This window comes from Pygoscelis adeliae, unplaced genomic scaffold (assembly GCF_000699105.1).
Source record: "Pygoscelis adeliae isolate BGI_AS28 unplaced genomic scaffold, ASM69910v1 Scaffold218, whole genome shotgun sequence".
NCBI lineage: Eukaryota > Metazoa > Chordata > Aves > Sphenisciformes > Spheniscidae > Pygoscelis > Pygoscelis adeliae.
Window position 1 is genome coordinate 2,404,037 of NW_008825433.1, and position 18,333 is coordinate 2,422,369.

The 18,333-nt window shown below is 36.8% G+C and overlaps 1 protein-coding gene across 1 annotated transcript in view; it reads right to left on the minus strand.

Annotated features, from left to right (window-relative positions):
• Nucleotides 1-1,471: 1,471 nt before the first annotated feature.
• The window catches only part of NLRC4 (NLR family, CARD domain containing 4), a 20,099-nt gene continuing 3,237 nt past the window's right edge, over nucleotides 1,472-18,333 (minus strand). The window contains 8 exon segments of the mRNA XM_009331097.1: nucleotides 1,472-1,787; nucleotides 2,731-2,899; nucleotides 3,226-3,318; nucleotides 5,446-5,577; nucleotides 5,580-5,619; nucleotides 6,440-6,528; nucleotides 8,887-10,854; nucleotides 12,225-12,509. Of these exon segments, the coding sequence (XP_009329372.1) occupies nucleotides 1,472-1,787; nucleotides 2,731-2,899; nucleotides 3,226-3,318; nucleotides 5,446-5,577; nucleotides 5,580-5,619; nucleotides 6,440-6,528; nucleotides 8,887-10,854; nucleotides 12,225-12,509 (3,092 nt within the window).

The window sequence follows — 18,333 nt, forward strand, 5'->3', positions numbered from 1 at the left end:
GTTTTCAGTCTATATATTTGATAGAAGGTTTTGCTGCTTGGGGGAAAAAAAAAGTATTTTCTAGCCTGTGTCAGATTTTGTCAACAGAGATAACTTAAACATTTGCACTGAATTCAGTGCTTTGCTGAGCTGGGATCATGCCTTTGAAGGATCCTAACTACAGGGAAAATGCTGTATTTCTTTTTACTGGCAGGGCACAGGGAGACGAATGAAACAGCTTTGAAGCACTCTCTGGCACAGAACAGAACTCACAAGTACAAGTGCTTATGAGGAGATAACGCAGGTTAATGGGTTCATGACGTACAAGCACCCATGGTTCAACACTGCCTAGAGAAGTGAAACAGCAGCTCTAACTGGTGCTCCTCTCCCTTCATTCCAGTGGCAGACTGGAAACAACAGTCTGCTGTCTTTGGTTGGCCACCGCGTTTTACAGAAGTGGCCGAGTGACTCTTCTGTTTTCTTTTGCTGTGTTTGGAGCTGCCTTGTGTACACGGTTCTCTCCTGGGATATTTGTGGACTGGAGACTGCATTCTGGCTTGTCTACACCAGGAACTAAGGGTATCAGAAAACAACCAACTTCGTGTAAGGTGGACCACAGTATGAACTTAAGAGCACACCTGCAGCTTTGGTATAATGTCCACATGTAAACTCGTACCACATGTTAAATGTGCAGTAGCTTACTGTGAAAGAAAGCAATAGATGCTGACTTCTTTTTACAAGCCAAAATGGTGGTAGATTAAAGATGGTAAAAGTCACTTGAGATAAGCTATCGGGTGTTTTGCTGTGGAGTAAGAATTTGTTTGTGGCTAATAACTGCAGGATAGCTCTTGTTTACATCTCTGTTTAATTCATGGTCACTTGTGTGACCATGCCCTCTTTTTTAGAGCTAATATGCTTTAATCATACTGTTGTTATTTTAGAGGTCTGACTCTTCATTGGCATATTCTGTCTCTGCAATAAATTTTCCCATAGTGTATTGTAGAGATGTAACTATACTAGAATTGCCCTGACAGTAGGAAAAGCTTCTCTGTGCTAGGTCAGACAACTATACTATCTAACTGAAAAAAAAAAAAACTGCTAAAACACCTACCTATTATCCATCAAGTTGCAGCCTTTCTTACCCTTTTGTTAAGAGCTTTCCCTAATCTACACAGTTAAACTTCAAAGCTAATGAAAATGACCTCATAGAAAGCACACACAGATAAAGTGAACACTCCTTGAAACCATTTAAAGACTGAGAGGCATTACAGGTTGCAGGATTTGGGGCTAATGCAAGGTGATCTCTCTTTTACTTTCTTTTGACCTGTTTCTCCCAGAAGAGGATGTGATACTATTCTCACTCCCGTCTCACTAGCAGACCAGGAGATCCAAATAACCCTAGAGCTGCTGATTCAATGTGTGGTTATAGAGAAGAGCATTTCTCAAATATGAAAGATTGTAAGTGAATGTCCACTGGGAAAGCTCGTTCTGTTTAAGAATGCACTAGCTGAAATTGTTTCCTGCAGTTTACTTTTGCACCATTAATAAGTCCAAGATCATGGCAATCAAACTTCCACCCAGTAACTTTAATCTCCTTTAAATAATTCAGTGTCGTTAGTACCTGACTTAATTTGCAGACTAACAGTGATGCAGGCACCCAGTCTTGTTTGCTGCTGAAATCTACAGTTACCAGCTTCTTGAGAGAGATCAGTGGCTGCAGGAAGGAAAGCCAGCCATCGCTTGTCACACAATTCATTGCCAAGTCCAAGTGTTGAAGGTTCTCCAGGTGTTCTTGCTCAAAAAAAATTGTCTGTGAACATATATTTATTTAGGTACTTATTTTTGCTTCAAGCCCTAATGAAGAGAATGATTCCTGTTCAGGATATTGAAGAATTGAATCTTATTGAATTCAGTTGAACTTCTATGCTTAAAAAAATACCACCCTCAATAGAAAAGGATTTAAACGTGTGCTTGCGTATTACTTTTTTCTTATTTAGAACGAAGAATGTAAAATATAGCAGCTACAGATCACAATTTTTTTTATATCTAGACTTTTCTTTCTTATTAAAACTTAACCTGCAGTATGTTGCATACAACAGGATACTTTTAATTAGAGAGAGGTCATTAGTTTAAATGGGCCTATAGACTGCTGCTCATGATCACTCACACAAAAGCATTGCAAGATCAGACTCATGAAAATTCTCATTCATTTTGACATTTCATTTCTACTGTATCCTCAGAAGGGGTGAGTAGTGTGAATCCAGGTAGTTTTTATATCTCCCTGATCTTCAGCTATCTACCTTGATAAAAGTTATACTAGTAGTTGCCTTTTTTAACTCTACTATTGACATACGTTCCAAACAGACGTTATATTAGTGGAAGATTTGATGTAAGAAGAGTCCACTTGTATTCCTGTCATGTTTATGGAGGAGACAATCCGTCAATCAGAAAAGATTCCCTCTCAAGAAGATTCTTTACCAGGAATCTCCATTTGCCTGCAGTCTTCCTTGCACTACTTATGCAGTGAAAAATGGTCCTCCCTGAGTAGAAATGTGGCTCATTATTTGGCTCATCTAATGCTATATATATATAGCATTATATAAATGCTAAATATATATAGCATTATATATCCTACCCAAACTTGATGCTATTTCACTTACATTATTAAAAGTTGCTGGGTTTCCTGAACTGGTTTTGAGTTTTTCTGTTTTTTGTCCTTCATCTTTTGCTCATCCACAGTACCTTCACGTACCTAGAATTCTGACCTCCACATCAGTGAGGCTCCATTTCCTCAATCCCAGTTTTGTCAGCTGTGGCATTGTTTCCAGTAGTTCTAACAATTTTGTTAGGCAAACCTTTACATCATCTCCCCAGGGAAGCATCAGCACTTTCATTCCAGGTAGGACATTTAAGCCATCAACTAAATGAAAATAAGTGTAATTTTTTTGGTTATAACAGTTCACTGTAAAATCACTTTAAAAAGTTAAACCAAATCACATTTCAACAGTGAAGAAAATACTGGTAGGTTAAAGACTCCAAGACTGTTGCTTTGAGAGCAAAGACAGAGCAGCCAATTGCATACAATATTCCTCACTTCTAAAAACTTTCCATTCACTGCGGGGAAATGCTTCAGGATACCAATTATATCCTGCTTAAAAGAGGAATTGAATTTGTGTCTGGATTAGTCCTAGAACTGAAGCTCGTTCCCAATTTAAATGATTTATCTAAAGAAATCTTCTGACTTACCAAGTCTGTGGAGAGCATCTTTTCCTTTCTTTTCTAAGTAATTTTCCGACAAATCAAGTACATTCAGTTTTGCCGAATTACAAAGATTCTGAGCTACGGGAGAAAAAAAAGCTTGTTACACATGTTTTCAGTGCAGCATAACTTGTCTTCTTTTGCACCTTTCTTAGCTTTATTTTCTAATGAACAGAAAGACAAGATTTTTAATAGCCTCCAGGTTTTTCTCACTTTTCTGACATCCCTCTGATGCAAACTGTGCTCTCTTGTTGTTAATTGTGTCTCCAGAAATTAATAAAATAAAGGACCTGGCCAGCCATAAAAGCTGTAGTAATGGTTCTGCATAACTTATACTCTGGTGGCTAAATGAATCTTCAGTGGTGATAAGACAACTTTAAGACGTCTTTGCAACACAGAAGCAGGCCAAAGCTCTCTGAATACATGGGAGATTCCTTAGTGGTTTAAGCCCTGGAGACTTCAACCTCCTGCTTCACGAAGCTGTCAAGTTTTTTATTATGATATGAAAATTCATATTTTACAGGATCGGAGAATTGTGGAAGAGTGGGACTAGATGGGACCTTAGAGTCTAAGCGTCTGTAATGGGGCAGGATATTGATGAGCCTAAACCATTCATGATACATATTTATCTATTCTACTCTTTGAAATTTTCCGTATTCTCCCTAGGTGCTATTTTACCTTCCTGGCTTTAGAAAGTTTCTGCCAATATCCAATCTAAATATTCTTTGTTGCAAATTTAGCTACTTTCTTCTCCCAGTGGACAAAAAGAATGGTTGATTATCATCTCTTTGTAGCAATGTTTAAAGAACATAAAAAATTTATCATATCCTTTTCAGACTTCTCTCTCAATCAAAACAAAACTAAACCATTCCTCGTAAGTTACTTTTTCATAACATCTAGCTGTTCTTGGTGCTCTCTCGCGATTTCTCTATACCTTTCTTAATTACGATACCAAGGTTGGGCACAGATTTGTTGCTCAGGACTCACCAGCACATGTTTTTTGCAATAGCATAGTATTTCCAGTCTTTCACAGAAGAGCTCTGATTCTTTCCTGCTACACAGGTTAATCTCCATTTCATATTAATGGAATTGATGTCTCATTCCCAGCTACAGCCCTTTATATCTGCCTATACTGAACTCCCTACCACTGTTTTTGGACCACCTCTTAAATGCATCCAGTTTTATTTATGGTTTTGCATTCCAACAGGGCTTGTAAGCCTTCCAAGCTCAGTATCACCTGAAATTTTATAAGCGTATCCTCCATTCTGTCATTTAAGCCATCAGTTAAAATATTGTTTACAACAAGGAAGAACTTGATTGTATAAAAATGTTTTCTCACTTAGCGAAACATTTGTGATAACTCTTTGAAAGTAATTTTTCAACTAGTTGTGCACCCATTTTATTTATATACATTTAGCTTCTTGTTAAGGATATTGTATAGGATAGTGTTAAAAACCTCATTTGAGTTATGATAGATCCAGACTTATCATTTCACAATCTTATTACCCTGTTCCCTGGAAAGGTTTGATGTGATTTGTTCACACTACCTTTTACCTCTATAATTTAAGTGCTTACAAAATTTTTGTGTGATAATGTGTCTCAGAATTTTTCTTGGTATCAAAGTGAGGTTGGCTTGTCTATGATTTCCTCCTTTCAAGGAAAAGATACTGGATTTTCCACTTTCCTGCCTTCACAAATTTTCAGAGACAGTTGTCTATGGTTCAATGATTCTTTCAGCTTCTTTCTTACATACTTAATTGTGAATTTCCCTAAGTTCTGCTAACCTGAGTTCATCTGTTTTAGTTAAATAATTTTTATTTATCCTTATTTGTACTACTGTGACCTTGTTAAAATTATTTGAGTAGGTGCCTGATCAGAATGAATTTTTTTGGCAATGATTGAAACAAAAACAACTTTGAAAACTAGTTTTGCTTGCATCATCCATTATTTGCTTTCTTATTTCATTTGTTTACAGAGCTATGCAATAGTTTGTCTTTCTTTTTTATATAATCTTTGTACTTAGGATTTATAAAACATCTTTATATAAACTTTTCTTACTGCATTTTACATCTCTGCTAACTGAAACTCATTGTGAACCTAAGTGTTTCTGATTTTATCCTTATATGCTTTTTTCTTCTGTTACAGAATTATGTTTTGATTTTCAAAACACACATATTCAGTTTGTAAAGTTACTATTACTATTCTTACCTAGAATTTCCACAGCATCACTGGAGATAGAGCAGTTGACTAGTTGGATTTCTTCAAGTTCACTTAGTTCATCAGAGACTGATCTTACAATGTAGGTTATGCCATCCCCAATAGCTGTCAAATGATTCATGTAAATAAGCATAGCTTTCTCAAATTTCTGATACCTTCAGCTATGAATGGAATGGGGAAAAAAAAAAAGGTCACATTGCTAGGTGAACTGTTTTGAGATGTTTATAACGTCTTGATCACAGCAAACGGCTAGACAGACTTAAATGTTTACTGTCTGGTGTAAGTATATATCGATACTACAACTGTCTGTTGTAGTATAGATACTACAACTATCTATATTTTGATGCCATGAAATATATTATAAGTTTTGTTTGCAAAAAAAAGATAAACACAGCCTCTTGTTCAGCTACTGTATCATGTAATCAATATAAACTGCCCCTCAGCCAAGAGAAAGTAACTCATAGAAGATCAAATATGATCTTCTTGTGGAACAAATCCAGGGGAAGCATTCTTTTACCGTGCCATCAAAGAGAGGATGGGTAGACATATGGATCGCCATCTCCATTTCAGTTACTGGGTTGTGTGGCCCTAGCAAACATTATTCAAACTTTTCAACCTCGGTATCCAGTGACTGACCTTGCAGAAAGTCAGCAATAGGTCAGGGAAGGGAACTGTATCACCTTTGCAACCTCCTGACTTGCAGTTCATGCAGATTAGCCAGTCCTGGGATCAGTATGTTAGATCTGTTTGACTACAATATGCATTATTAACTTGAAAGGAGCACTCTAATACTTTGTGACAATCGGGATACAGAACATATCAAGACTTCAATGCAAATACATAAGTAACTACTTCTTTAAATTAGACGATAGGATTTTCAAGTCCTAATAGTGTACAAACTTATGACCAACTTGTTAAAACGTTCACATTCTCAGCACTATATACTTGATTATGGTGTGAAATAGGAGAGAGGAAATTACCTATTTTTTTTTGCATCACATTCATCCATACTTATGTTGTCAAGTACAAGCCCTTCAGCATTCACAAGTTTCTTTATTCCATCAATAAGTCCACCTGCCAAAAAAAACCCCCACAGATGTATACAGCATGTTAATTTAATACAGGAACAAATTCATTCGTAGAACTGATACACTTCAGTGATATAAGGTTCTTGTGAAAAGTAAATAATAGTTTTGTGTGAAAATATGAACATCTAAAAGGGGTGACCTAGGGAGAATATGACAGAGGTCTACAAAATAATAAGTGCATGGGAAAAGTTGGGTAGAGACTGGCTGTTGGGTTTTTTCTTCTAGTACAAGAACAAGAAGCCACCAATTGAAACTAGTCCAAAACAAACATTAAGAACATAGTCCGTCACACCCTCTGCCAAAGGGTGCTGCGGATGCAATAAGTTTACATGGGTTCAAAGCAAAGACAGACAAGTACTAGCAGGACCCTTTGGGGAGGTCACTGAATAAACAAATCATAAGCACAAGAAACTGGTCTGAGTTTAAAACAGAGGCTGTGAGATTATTAAGAAGAAAGTATTATAGATTCTTGCATTGTTCTTGCTCTTCCTTACACATCCACTTATAGGTGCTATTGGAGACAATGAACCAAGGTAGATGGACTCTTCCTCTGGATCAGTATGGCTGTTGTTACTATACTCTCACGCTGTTCTCCCTAACAATCTTGGCATATGTGTGCACACAGGAAGGAGAATTTTTTTTTTATTTAATATGTAGTTCCAGAATAATCTTGAGATTATCTGTCATAGAATGATCAAAAAATTCAGGTTAGGACTTCTGAGGTCATCTAGTTCGATTTCCTGCTCAAAGCAGGGCTGATTTTAAAGTTAGATGAGGTTGCTCAGGCGCTTGTCCAGCCGAGTTTTGAAAAGCTCCGAGAATAGTGATTAAATGACCTCCAGATCCCTGCTGCAATGTTTGATCACCCTCATGGTAAAAACCAGTTTAAGTCCAATTGGAACTTCCCTTGTTACAAACCTGAAATTGTTGACTCTTGCCCTCTGGTTGTGCACCTCTGAAAAGCTCCATCTTTTCTATAACACCCTTAAGGTAATGGAAGACTGCAGTTAGTTTCCCCATTAGCCTTTTCTGCTCCCGGCAAACCATGCCCAGTTCTCTTAGCTTCTCCTTGTGTATGAGGTGTCCCAGCTCCCTGGCCACGTTAGTGGCCCTCCATTGGACTCTAGCCAGATTGTTACTATCTCTTTTACACTGGGCAGCCTGAAACTGCACAAATGCTCCAGACTGGCCACAGGAGTGCAGAACAGGAGGGAATAACCACTTCCCCGGGTACACTATGGCTAATGCAGTCCACTCTGTGCTTAGTCTTTATCACTGCAAGAGTGCCTTGCTGACACATGATAACCTATTTCTGAGATTTGGTATCATCAGTACTTGTGTACGTTTCTCAAGACAAGATACATTCATGGGTAGCTTGAATGACGAAAAGCTCAGAGCACAGTGCAGCAGCAGATGCTCCCATCCTCCATTAGTGCCCTGCTCTAACGATAGTGTGGAAGGATCCTGTATGTGTGTGATTCACAGCATAAGGAAATACATGTCCCTCATCCTACTTGCAGAATCCTTCACCTCAGGCATGTCTGGAGCATACTATACTATAGTTACTACACTCGTCTTTATTATGCCATTGTAATTTTAAGAGAAAACAATTATTCAAGCTAGAAGCATTTAATTGATTATTGGAATAACTTATCAAAAGATACTGCAGATTTTCCATCATATTAGGTATTAACATCAGAATTAGACTTCTTTAAAAAAAATGCTTACCCCGAAATTATGACAGGGATGGAGGAAGCAATGAGGGAAAATTTCTGTCCAATGTTACAGGCCTAAATTAGGCTACAACACTCCCATTTGGTTGCCAAAAAGATATGCATCTGTTGTGAAAACTAACTTAAAGTGATAGTATGCTGTATCCCATGGCACTTACAAAGTTTAGCTAGCGTATAGACATTATCTCATTTACTGTGGATTATTTGCACACCAGAGTTGTTAAAATTTTTCTCCCGTCTAGTATTTTATTAAAAAACAGATTTTTTAATATATTGTGTACCAAGAACCAAGAATATGATGTAATGACAGCTTACAAGAATTCGAAGGCTTTTGTGTAGCAAGAACCAAGAATATAATGAAATGGCAACTTACAGGAATTCAAAGGCCAGACCTGACTTACACAATTAAATAACATAAGTAAATTTACATAACTGAGTAGACTGCAGTCACTTTCACCATGAATATAGAATTGCATTCTAGCAATATAGCATTTCTCAAACTGATCAAAACCAGGCATCTTCCATATACAAGGCGGCCATGAGCCACTTTGTTTTACCTCCTCATCCACATTTATCTAAAAGAGCTCATTTACTGCCAGTAAATATTGTGCTTTCTAGATTTTCACTTTGCAGTTCTCTTATATGTGAGGTTTTCAGCTTTGTCATTGTTGTGATCTGTTGCTCATCTTCCACAGTAAGAGGTGTAGACTCCACAGTAAGATCTTCTAAGTTTTTACAGGTTTCAAGGACTTCATTCAATGTTCCTGTGATACTGGTACTACTGCTGATGTGCAGCTTGAGGCTTGCAGCAGAGCAACATATTTTGCCCCTATATTTAATATCACGTTTCTTTAACTTGTTGAAATCTTGCAGTGTAATTTCTAAAGATCTGAAACTCTGCTTCCAGTTGAAGAATAAGGAGACAGCCTTTTCAGGAATGTAAGTTTTAAGTGAACTAATTTGAAGATTTTCCACATTCTCATCATCTATTTCCTTACTTGGTGAGTAATTTCCAAAAAAATCTAACTTAATGAGTCCTAGTACACTAACACAATTTGGTAAGTATCTAAAAAAATCAGAGAAATAAATTGGGATATTTTGAGTATTAATGTAAATACTTTTATCATTAAAAAACTCTTCAAAATCTCTGCTCAGTGCTGATTTTGAAGAACTTTCATAAAATAAATTAATGACACAGTCCGCAAAAATATCCTCATCAATTTTATTTCAATCTTCCTTTTCTGTTATATTTTCTGATTTTTTTGTGTATTTGCTTTCCAAAGCCAGATTCTTTAATGAAAACAGTTGAGAAATATCTCTATGCTGATCAGTTCTTTTCAGGAAGTCCAAAATTATTCTAGTGGCATCTACAGAGGATCCACAAGTGTAGAGGAGCGAATTGAAATAAGTATTAGTAATACCTGAAACAGTATTAATTTTCTGTAGATCACTATACCCTTTCTTCACCTCTGCTTCTTGGCAGGATGTCAGTAGTTTGCAAAGTTTTCTGCCTGCAGTGTATTCCTGAAATGATTTACGAAAGAATCTATATGTCAGCTTTAGTCTTTGAGCTGTGCATTTATACAGATGACCTGAAGCTAGCAGGACGACTTCTTCTACGTCAGCTAAATCCTCAGACTGTATCACAAATCTTTGATCAAATATTCCATCTAAAGCTAAGTCTCCACAATGATTTATGCTCAGCATAATATGATTTTCTGTTACTTCTTTTGTTTTGTACCTGTTTTTCTCCACCATCAAGTCATACAAAGTAGAGAAAAGTACAGTCTGGGTCCTTGGATGAAAACTACTTTCACCCATTTGGATGGCACATGCAATGATGACAAAGAGTGGAGTCCTCATAAGGTTCTTCATGGAAGTGGCCTCCCTAAGCTGGTTTAACAGACCATCAGCCAGTTTATTTGTCAAGACATTTTTAATGAGCTTCTTGCAACTCGCCTCCAATAGATCTCCTATTTCAGCAATCAATGACCCAAACTGTCTGATTTTATGGATGGACTCAGTCCTGGTAGCAATAATGACCATGTTCTTGAATTTGTGGTTTTCTTTAACCATTGCTTCTATCTCTGGACAGCTTTGGGGTTTGAATTCATCATATCCATCTAACAGGAAAAGGACCCTTTGTCTTTGTGCTAGTAGCATTTCCATGAAATCTTGTTTGCAGATGAGGTATTGTTCAAAAAGAAGCTGATTGCAGACAGTCTCATATATTCCACCTCTTGTGCTAGTCAGACTGATAAAGAAAACAAATTGGAGTTTTTTCAAAGCGGAGCAATTATCAGAAGTCCAGAATACAGCAATTCTTTTTAGAAGAGTTGTTTTTCCTTTGCCAGCTTCTCCTTCTGTAACGCAGGGATTTTTCAGTTCCTCCAGAAGGACATTTAGTGTCAGCTGCCCTTTCCCGCTATTATGTGTATCTTTTTTCCACAGCAAGACATCAGTATAGGCAGTTCCCAAATCAAAAATTATGTCAGTATCACTACCCAGAGGATGATATTTTTGAAAAGCTGAAGATAGATACACATACTTTAAATCCTGAATCAAGTCATTTAATTTATCTTGTTCCACTTGCCCAGTAGTACCTAAGGCAAACAGATCATGCATCAGTGAATTAAATAGTCAATGAGTTTGTCAATTAAAATTTCATTACTTTTGGAAGAACTGTCTGGGTGTACTTGCTAAGTCAATGAAATAGTGGTAAGCAAGGGGCATGAGATGTATTTATTGTCCACTGTCTAGGCAAGAATTGATAAGGGCTGTAGTTACTTCTTGTGCAGAAGATTCATATAGTCTGCAGATACCACTCTAGCTCCACTTAATTCCTTATTTGAGGGCCTTTTGGACCTATCCTAACTGTGCATTGGATTCCAAAAATGTAAGCTTGCATACAAGCATATGAAAGTTTGTATGTGCAAATGCATGATGAGAGTATGAGGTTTTTATGTAATAAGGTTTTAATACGGAAAGACAGCATTTATGTATATATGAAAGCTATTAGAGTATTAAGACAGAGATTTGTAAATCAGTAACAGTTTTTGACAGTTAAATGAACTTTTAATCTAGTTCTTTTTTTAAACTATGTCTTTTGCATTTTTGTTACTTTTGGTTAGTCCAAGAGTTGTTTTCATAGAGTTTGGAGGTGAGCTTAGTTGAACCTTCCATCATAGACATAATAAAATGTAGTAACGTCTAGAAAGTCTGAAGCTTCCAAAAAAACAGCTTCTAAATGGAGTCCTGGAAGGTTTGTATGCACTGCTTTATAAAGCGCATATATGTAGACTAAGGGACAGGGCTGAGTCAGACATGTATTTCAAGATCAGACTTTTGAAGCAGGTGGAGTAAAGAAGCACAGTCCCACAACCTGAAGGAAATCAGGGAAACCTATTTTAGGGAAATGCTTCGGTAACAAATGTCATGCCTCTCTGGGAGTGCTGAAAGATTAGCCTAGGCGTTACATTCATACAATAAGATAGCCCTTTAACAACGTAATGAACTTGCAGCCTGTGCACAAGTAGTTTCAGCTTTCAGGGAAGAGGTTTATATTTGAAAAACTCACTACATATCCCCATTAAATTTTATATGAATTTTGTCCATAGAATGGATCTAATTCAGTGTTCAGCTCACCCACAACTCACTTATCATAAACAGGTGATGGGATGTGTTTAACTGTCTGAACTTCAGCTATCTGATCACAGATGATTTTCATGCTTTCAGAATTTTCACTGGATTTGGGCTTCCCCTCTTTGTGTCTTAACGTTTGTAAAATTTCTTAGTGTTCACTGTCTTACTCTCTCAGATGAAACAATTCAGACTGTACAAATCGAATTAGAGTTTACTTAATTACAGAATTATAAGACTATTGTAAAAATGAGTGCATTGCAAGTTTTTCATGTTTTTTCTACAGTAATTTAACTCCTGACTAGAAGACAAAAGTATAACCAGTAATACTTATAATATCCCTGCAGGTCATGAAAGAGAAAAGGGTTGTGTTTCTCAAGTGACTTAACCAAAACATTGCAGGCTTCTGAACCTTTATTCAAAATCATGTAAATCATCACTCTTGAAGCTTCTTGTTCAACCTTTTCACAGGCAATGGTATTCACTTCTTCACAAGACATGACATTGCAGGCCAAAAGGTTGTCTGCTATTTGCTTGACAGTGATCATTCCCATTCTTTGAATGAGATGTACTCTGTTGCTTTCTATAAATTCCACTGAGAAGAGAGAATTCAATTCCTTAGGGTAAGTCTAGCTCATACAGTAGCTGACACATAAACTGTCCTTCAGTATTCAGTGCACACTTTTGTGGTGCGCTGAGCGGCTAATACCTACAACAGGTACAAATAGTATTCAGGAAATGGTGAGATCTTAGTAGGAATGTAGAAAAATTTATAAAAGTTTCTGTGAATGGATAGGAGGTTTCTGGTAAAAAAAGATGCAGTATGGAAAGTATCAGTATGGGTATGAAAGTCACAAGATATGTCTGAGATGTTGGCTGGCATCACAGAAACATATTAAAAGTTTTGATGGAAATTGCTTTTGAAAATTATGTTATTGTATATTTCTGGATCCGCATTTGAAAATCTTGGCAAGTTCATGCAGGTCATGACAAATATAATTTGATTCTTCAAATAAAACCTGTATGAAGTACTTAAACATTATTACACTCATTTTAAGACTAAAAAAGTCAAACAAGTTACACTTAGCACCCAAGCTCATAGGCAGTCCTGAACACATCCCAGGATGTAAAATGTCCCCAAACAGGCTTCTGTACTCTGTGGTTGGGATGGCTAAGAAACAGTGTTGGGACGTGCAAGCACTCCTAACCAAAAGGAATATATGTATATGACATTCATCTGTGTGTAGCTTGGAGAAATGCACAGATTCTCAGCTCCCAAGCTAGCCAAGAAGTGCCTATATCTGGCTTATTCAATAGCCCGTTGAAGGTAGGTAACAGCATTGTGTAGGCAGTAAGGAGATAAAAGAAAGACGTGATAGGAATGAGGTGGGGCTCTGGCATGGTATTGGTAAATTGGAGTCATTAGGGACAGCCCCATTTCAGTTGGGCAGCGCTGTTCTCTTTCCTTCCACAAAATCCAGGAGAGGTTTGAGATATTATAAATAACTAGGGTAGTCATGGGAATGTCTTTTGTGGGAAGATGTGTATGTGCCACAAGCATTTCTCCAGGAAGAGCTGCATTTTGAGAATTTTACATTTTTTGCAAATTTGCAATTCCATTGTGTGGAATTTTAAAATAAATGTTGGGGGCATTGATTTACCTGCACATGTCAAAATATAACTGGACTATCATTCCTTTAAGTTTTTTAGACCTTGAATATTACAGTACATAAGACTTTTTCAGGGATAATTTTATGAAACTTAAGCTTCTGTATAATTTTGGGCGAAAGGGAGAAGGTGGTCTTTACAAGTCTGATATTATCTGCAATATTTTGGAATAAACCATAGAAATTACTGTAAGATAGCTAACACGAGAAATATCCAGTTCAGAAAAATATTTTGTCAGAAAAAAAATTAATCCAAAATTTTCTATCTGTAATATGTTGAAATTGAGATTTTTAGTAGAAATTCTCTGTAAAGGCTACCTTTAAAAAATGTTTTAGAGCGAGACTTTTTACAATGTGAATAAATAGCCATATTATAGAACTAGAACACAAATATAGCAATTATAATGTATTGTTTTTTGAAAAGACATTTTCCTTGTAAAGTTATTTGATTTTTTAATTACTATTTACATCTAACATTAAATACAAAGAAACTGTAGTTTATAAATCTTACTTGTTCAGACTGAAAGTTTCAATGCTTGAACTGTGGAACAGTAAATCTAATATCCAGACTGAAAACCAAAACAAATAAAAAGATTGAATACTCCAGATATTACTGTCATTTTCCTAGACCAGAAAAAAATTACCTTTCGTGAAATGCTGATATGAAACTAGTCAGATATAACAATATACTCTCTAGGCGAATTGACTACAATTACTTTGATTTGATATCTTATATATATATTTGATGACTTTAAAGCATGTTTCAAACCAATAAGCAGGAAATATTGATTTAAGCAAGCGATTTTAATCTGTGCTTTAATTCCTAAGAAACAGATCACTCCTATAGACCAGCATAATCATCAAAATATAACCTTTAAAGTAAATTTCATCATTATTTTTGACAACCAGAAAGATACAGTTCATTTTTGACATTGTTTCAGTTTATGTTTCACATAGTTTCATAGTGTAATATATATATGCAGATTCTTATTTTTTACATTTTTATCATTAAGGATAGTGAATGAGGCATATGTTACTTATTTATTTGCTTTTACTTTGAATGATACCAAGATACATTTGGATGGAAACGGTAATTAAGGTAATAGTGTACAAAACCAACATTTAAATTCATGTATTCATTACATAAAAATAAATAAAGGTAACTTAAATAAAAATACTTCCTTTTAGTAGATACAACTGAGAAAATACAGTACATTTGTGATAATATGTAGCAGGTCAAATTAAAGGTCCATCTAGGTCAGTATCCCATCTCCAGCAGTGCCTTCTGTAAGACGTTCCACTTCTTGGGATCTTTTCCATTTCCATTATATTCTTTTTGAGATGGAATGCTAGAGCAGACCATGGTATTAAGATACCATATGGCTTTATGGATGGACACAGTGCCTCAATAATGTTCTCTCTTTCATTCTCCATTTTCTGACAATTCCTTCCATTTGCTTTTACTGAGCATTGAGCAGATATTTTCACAGAGCTATCAATTTTAACTCTCAGCTCTCATTTGTAAATGTTAATCACCATCCTCATGTAAGCAAAACCATGATTTTTAAGAGTAACTTAACAATATACTGAATGAAGGATCCTTAAAAATACTCAAATATCAAGTGTAGAAGCATGGTCTATTGCCATTAACCCTCTCTAAGCCAAAACTTAAATATCCTAAAGCTTCTAGAATCTACAATAGTCTCCAGTATTACCAGCTTTACTCTAGTAATAATCTCATAGTTTGTAGCACACAAAATAGTGTGTTAACAGTCAGTAGTAATTAATAATAATTGCTAGTAAACTAGATAACTACTTAGTCATAAGTTCTGGAAAACTATTCTGGCTTTACAGTGCTGAAAGACTAATTTGAACTTGCTCCTGTAAAAGTATCACCTTAAATATTACAACTTTTCTAATAGTTTTTCTAAGCAAAGGCACACAGGCTTTTCTTTTTTGTTTAAAGGGATAGTTAAAATAAATAGTTGCAAATTCCCCACTGCCAAAGGCATGTAAGGTTTCTTAAGAGAAAAAAATTTATAGCAAAATGAAGTTAAAACATCTCTGAACTTTGTTCTTTACAAATATTCAAGAAGTAAAGTAGTGGTAAGAAAGAACGCGTTTACCCGTATCAGCATGCTCTTACATTAAAAAGACTCAGTAAGCAGTAAAGTGTCGTAGTGCTTGTCAAAAACTGACTCCATATTATCTGTAGGTTCCTTCCCTGCAAGTTTCCTCCTCGTACAATTACTTAGTATGTTGTTTGCTTAAAGAGTATGTTGTGCAATACCTTTCTGTTGCCAGACACGTACGGAACTGTTTCTTGACGTAAAGCAAGTTCCAGTTCATAACTATTTGAAATTTTACGATACCACAGTTATCAAAAACCTAGCCATCAATCCAGAGTTAATGGTCAAGTTAGTAAGTATTTCTACTACCAGTAGAAATGAGTGTATCTATGATGCATTTACTTCATTCCCTCTTTAATGGTTTCATTGAAAGATAGTAAATTTAATTCATGAGTGAGATGTTAACTGCGGACTCTCTCTGATATATAGACTAAACCATGGAGTTTTGCTGTTCCAAGAAGGTAGGGCTCAGGGCTTTTCTCACTAATTAGAGCAGCACTGACTCAAGCAACTAGATAAAGCGAGGGAGGGCCAAAAAGGGTCTAACAACCCTAGACGCAAATGCAAAAGGCATTTCAAAGTGGACGGTTTATACTATTAGCAGAAAAATTAGCCTAATCTGATATTACTCTGAGACATTAGGAATAAAACTCCCCAGCAACTCTGCCTACTTCCCCTGTCACAGCCGTTGGCTCCAGACTTCCCCCATGAAATCGGAAGACGACTCTTAACATCAGTGATTCTGACTTCCTTTTCACACAGTAAATATTACATAATGTTCCAGTAAATTCACACACTGCATGATTCTGGTACTTCTAAAATTAAAATTAAACAGGACCCCTTCCTAAGATTACCATTTGCAGATAGATTGTATTTGTGGCTGTCCGACAAGGCATTTGCATGGAGCACAGCTTTCTACAGCCTTTATAGAGTACTTCCTTTCCCTTTTTCCTTTCCCTGACAACTATACAGTAAGCCAGAGCGCAAGCAAATTGTCCCGCTGGTAGTAGGAGTGAAGCCAGCACTCGCAAACAGTTAAGATACAGGGAAGGGTGATTATGTGCAAAGAGCCACAAGACAACCTAAATTTCAGCAGACCGACTGGAGCAATTTATGATTGCTCACATTTTTACATATAGTCTGGGTCTTAACCAATGAAGGTCATTTCTGAAGTGCACAGAAAGGGAAAATGCATAAAATGCTGAGAAATCTAGTAGCAGCATCTGGGTGAAACAGGTTACTCAACTGGTTTTGAACACTTTTTTTCAGAATCCCATCCTGAACTGAAACCCTGGACAAGGTCTGATCCGGGAAAAGCAGTGCTAGAGTGCCCTCCGCTGGCACCGTCCGGGCAGGGGCCAACGGGTTGCTCACTTGCAGTCTGAAGGGGAAGGGAAGGGGGCCGAAAGGAGGGGGAGGACAGCCAAAAGCTTAATATTTGAGCAAATGCTGAGAAAAATCCATAGTACCTGGATCAGGTGTGTTTCTCGATCCTTCACTGCTCTTCACAGGGCATCAGGAGGAGCAACTCTTGAAAATCTACTCACTGTTCTTATTTTAGGTAAGCAGGGGCAGAACGTCTTTCCTCTCTCTCCTTCTGTGTCTCTTCTATGTGAAATTCCATTTGGATCTCAGCTGGTCAAAAAGTCCCTAGGAAAAGAAATATTTAAAAAAAGTTTCCTTCTATTATCAAAATCACATTCAGAAAGAAGATAGTGAATGGTGATGAATGTCTTTATAAATAGTCTATTGAAAGCAGAGAAAAAGAATGACTCACCCATGTTCATACAGAGATCATAGTCAGAATCATAGACAAAGAGAAAATATGGAAAATATTTCCACATAGCAACCAAGATCTCTTCTTTGCTAGGCATGCTCAGCAGTGTCATGAAATTGTCTTCTGCTTCACATCAACCTACATGTATTTCAGTTGTACTTAGAAAATCATACGGCACGTGCATAGCATTGGGTCCAGTGCATGAAGCCATGAAACAAGGAGAGAACGAACTAGTCACCCAGCCTATCATGCAATCTCATTTGTCACTCCTCCTGTTTGGCACATTAGTAAAATATGCATTTGTGACTCATCTTATTGCATAATATTCTGTCATTAATTACCGTTGTCCCAAGTTTCCTCCTCAAAGCTGATCCAGTGTGAGACTTCATCTCTTCCTATTTTGTCTCCCCCACTTTTACAGTACCCTGAGAGCTGCTACTCACGTTTATCAAGAGGTACACTACTTTTGTCCCACACAACCCCAAGTCTTGTTCCAGCAGTGTATGTTGCTGGTCTTGTTGAGACAGGTACCGAACTCCTTAAAGGTTTTGAGACCCTACTTCAGTAGATTCAGAATTACAATGAAGCAAGTGAGAGGTTTGCCTTAAGTGCAAGCAATTCCTTGACACGGCATTCTTTGCTGTCATCCCTATACGTAGTTAAATAAAAAGAAAAAAAAATTAAAAACAAGCAAACAAACCAACCAAAAAAACCCAAAGAAAGGAGACTAAAGGAGCCTAGGCTCTACAGAGGGGTCTGGACAGGCTGGATTGATGGGCCGAGGCCAACTGCATGAGGTTCAACAAGGCCAAGTGCCGGGTCCTGCACTTCAGCCACAACAACCCC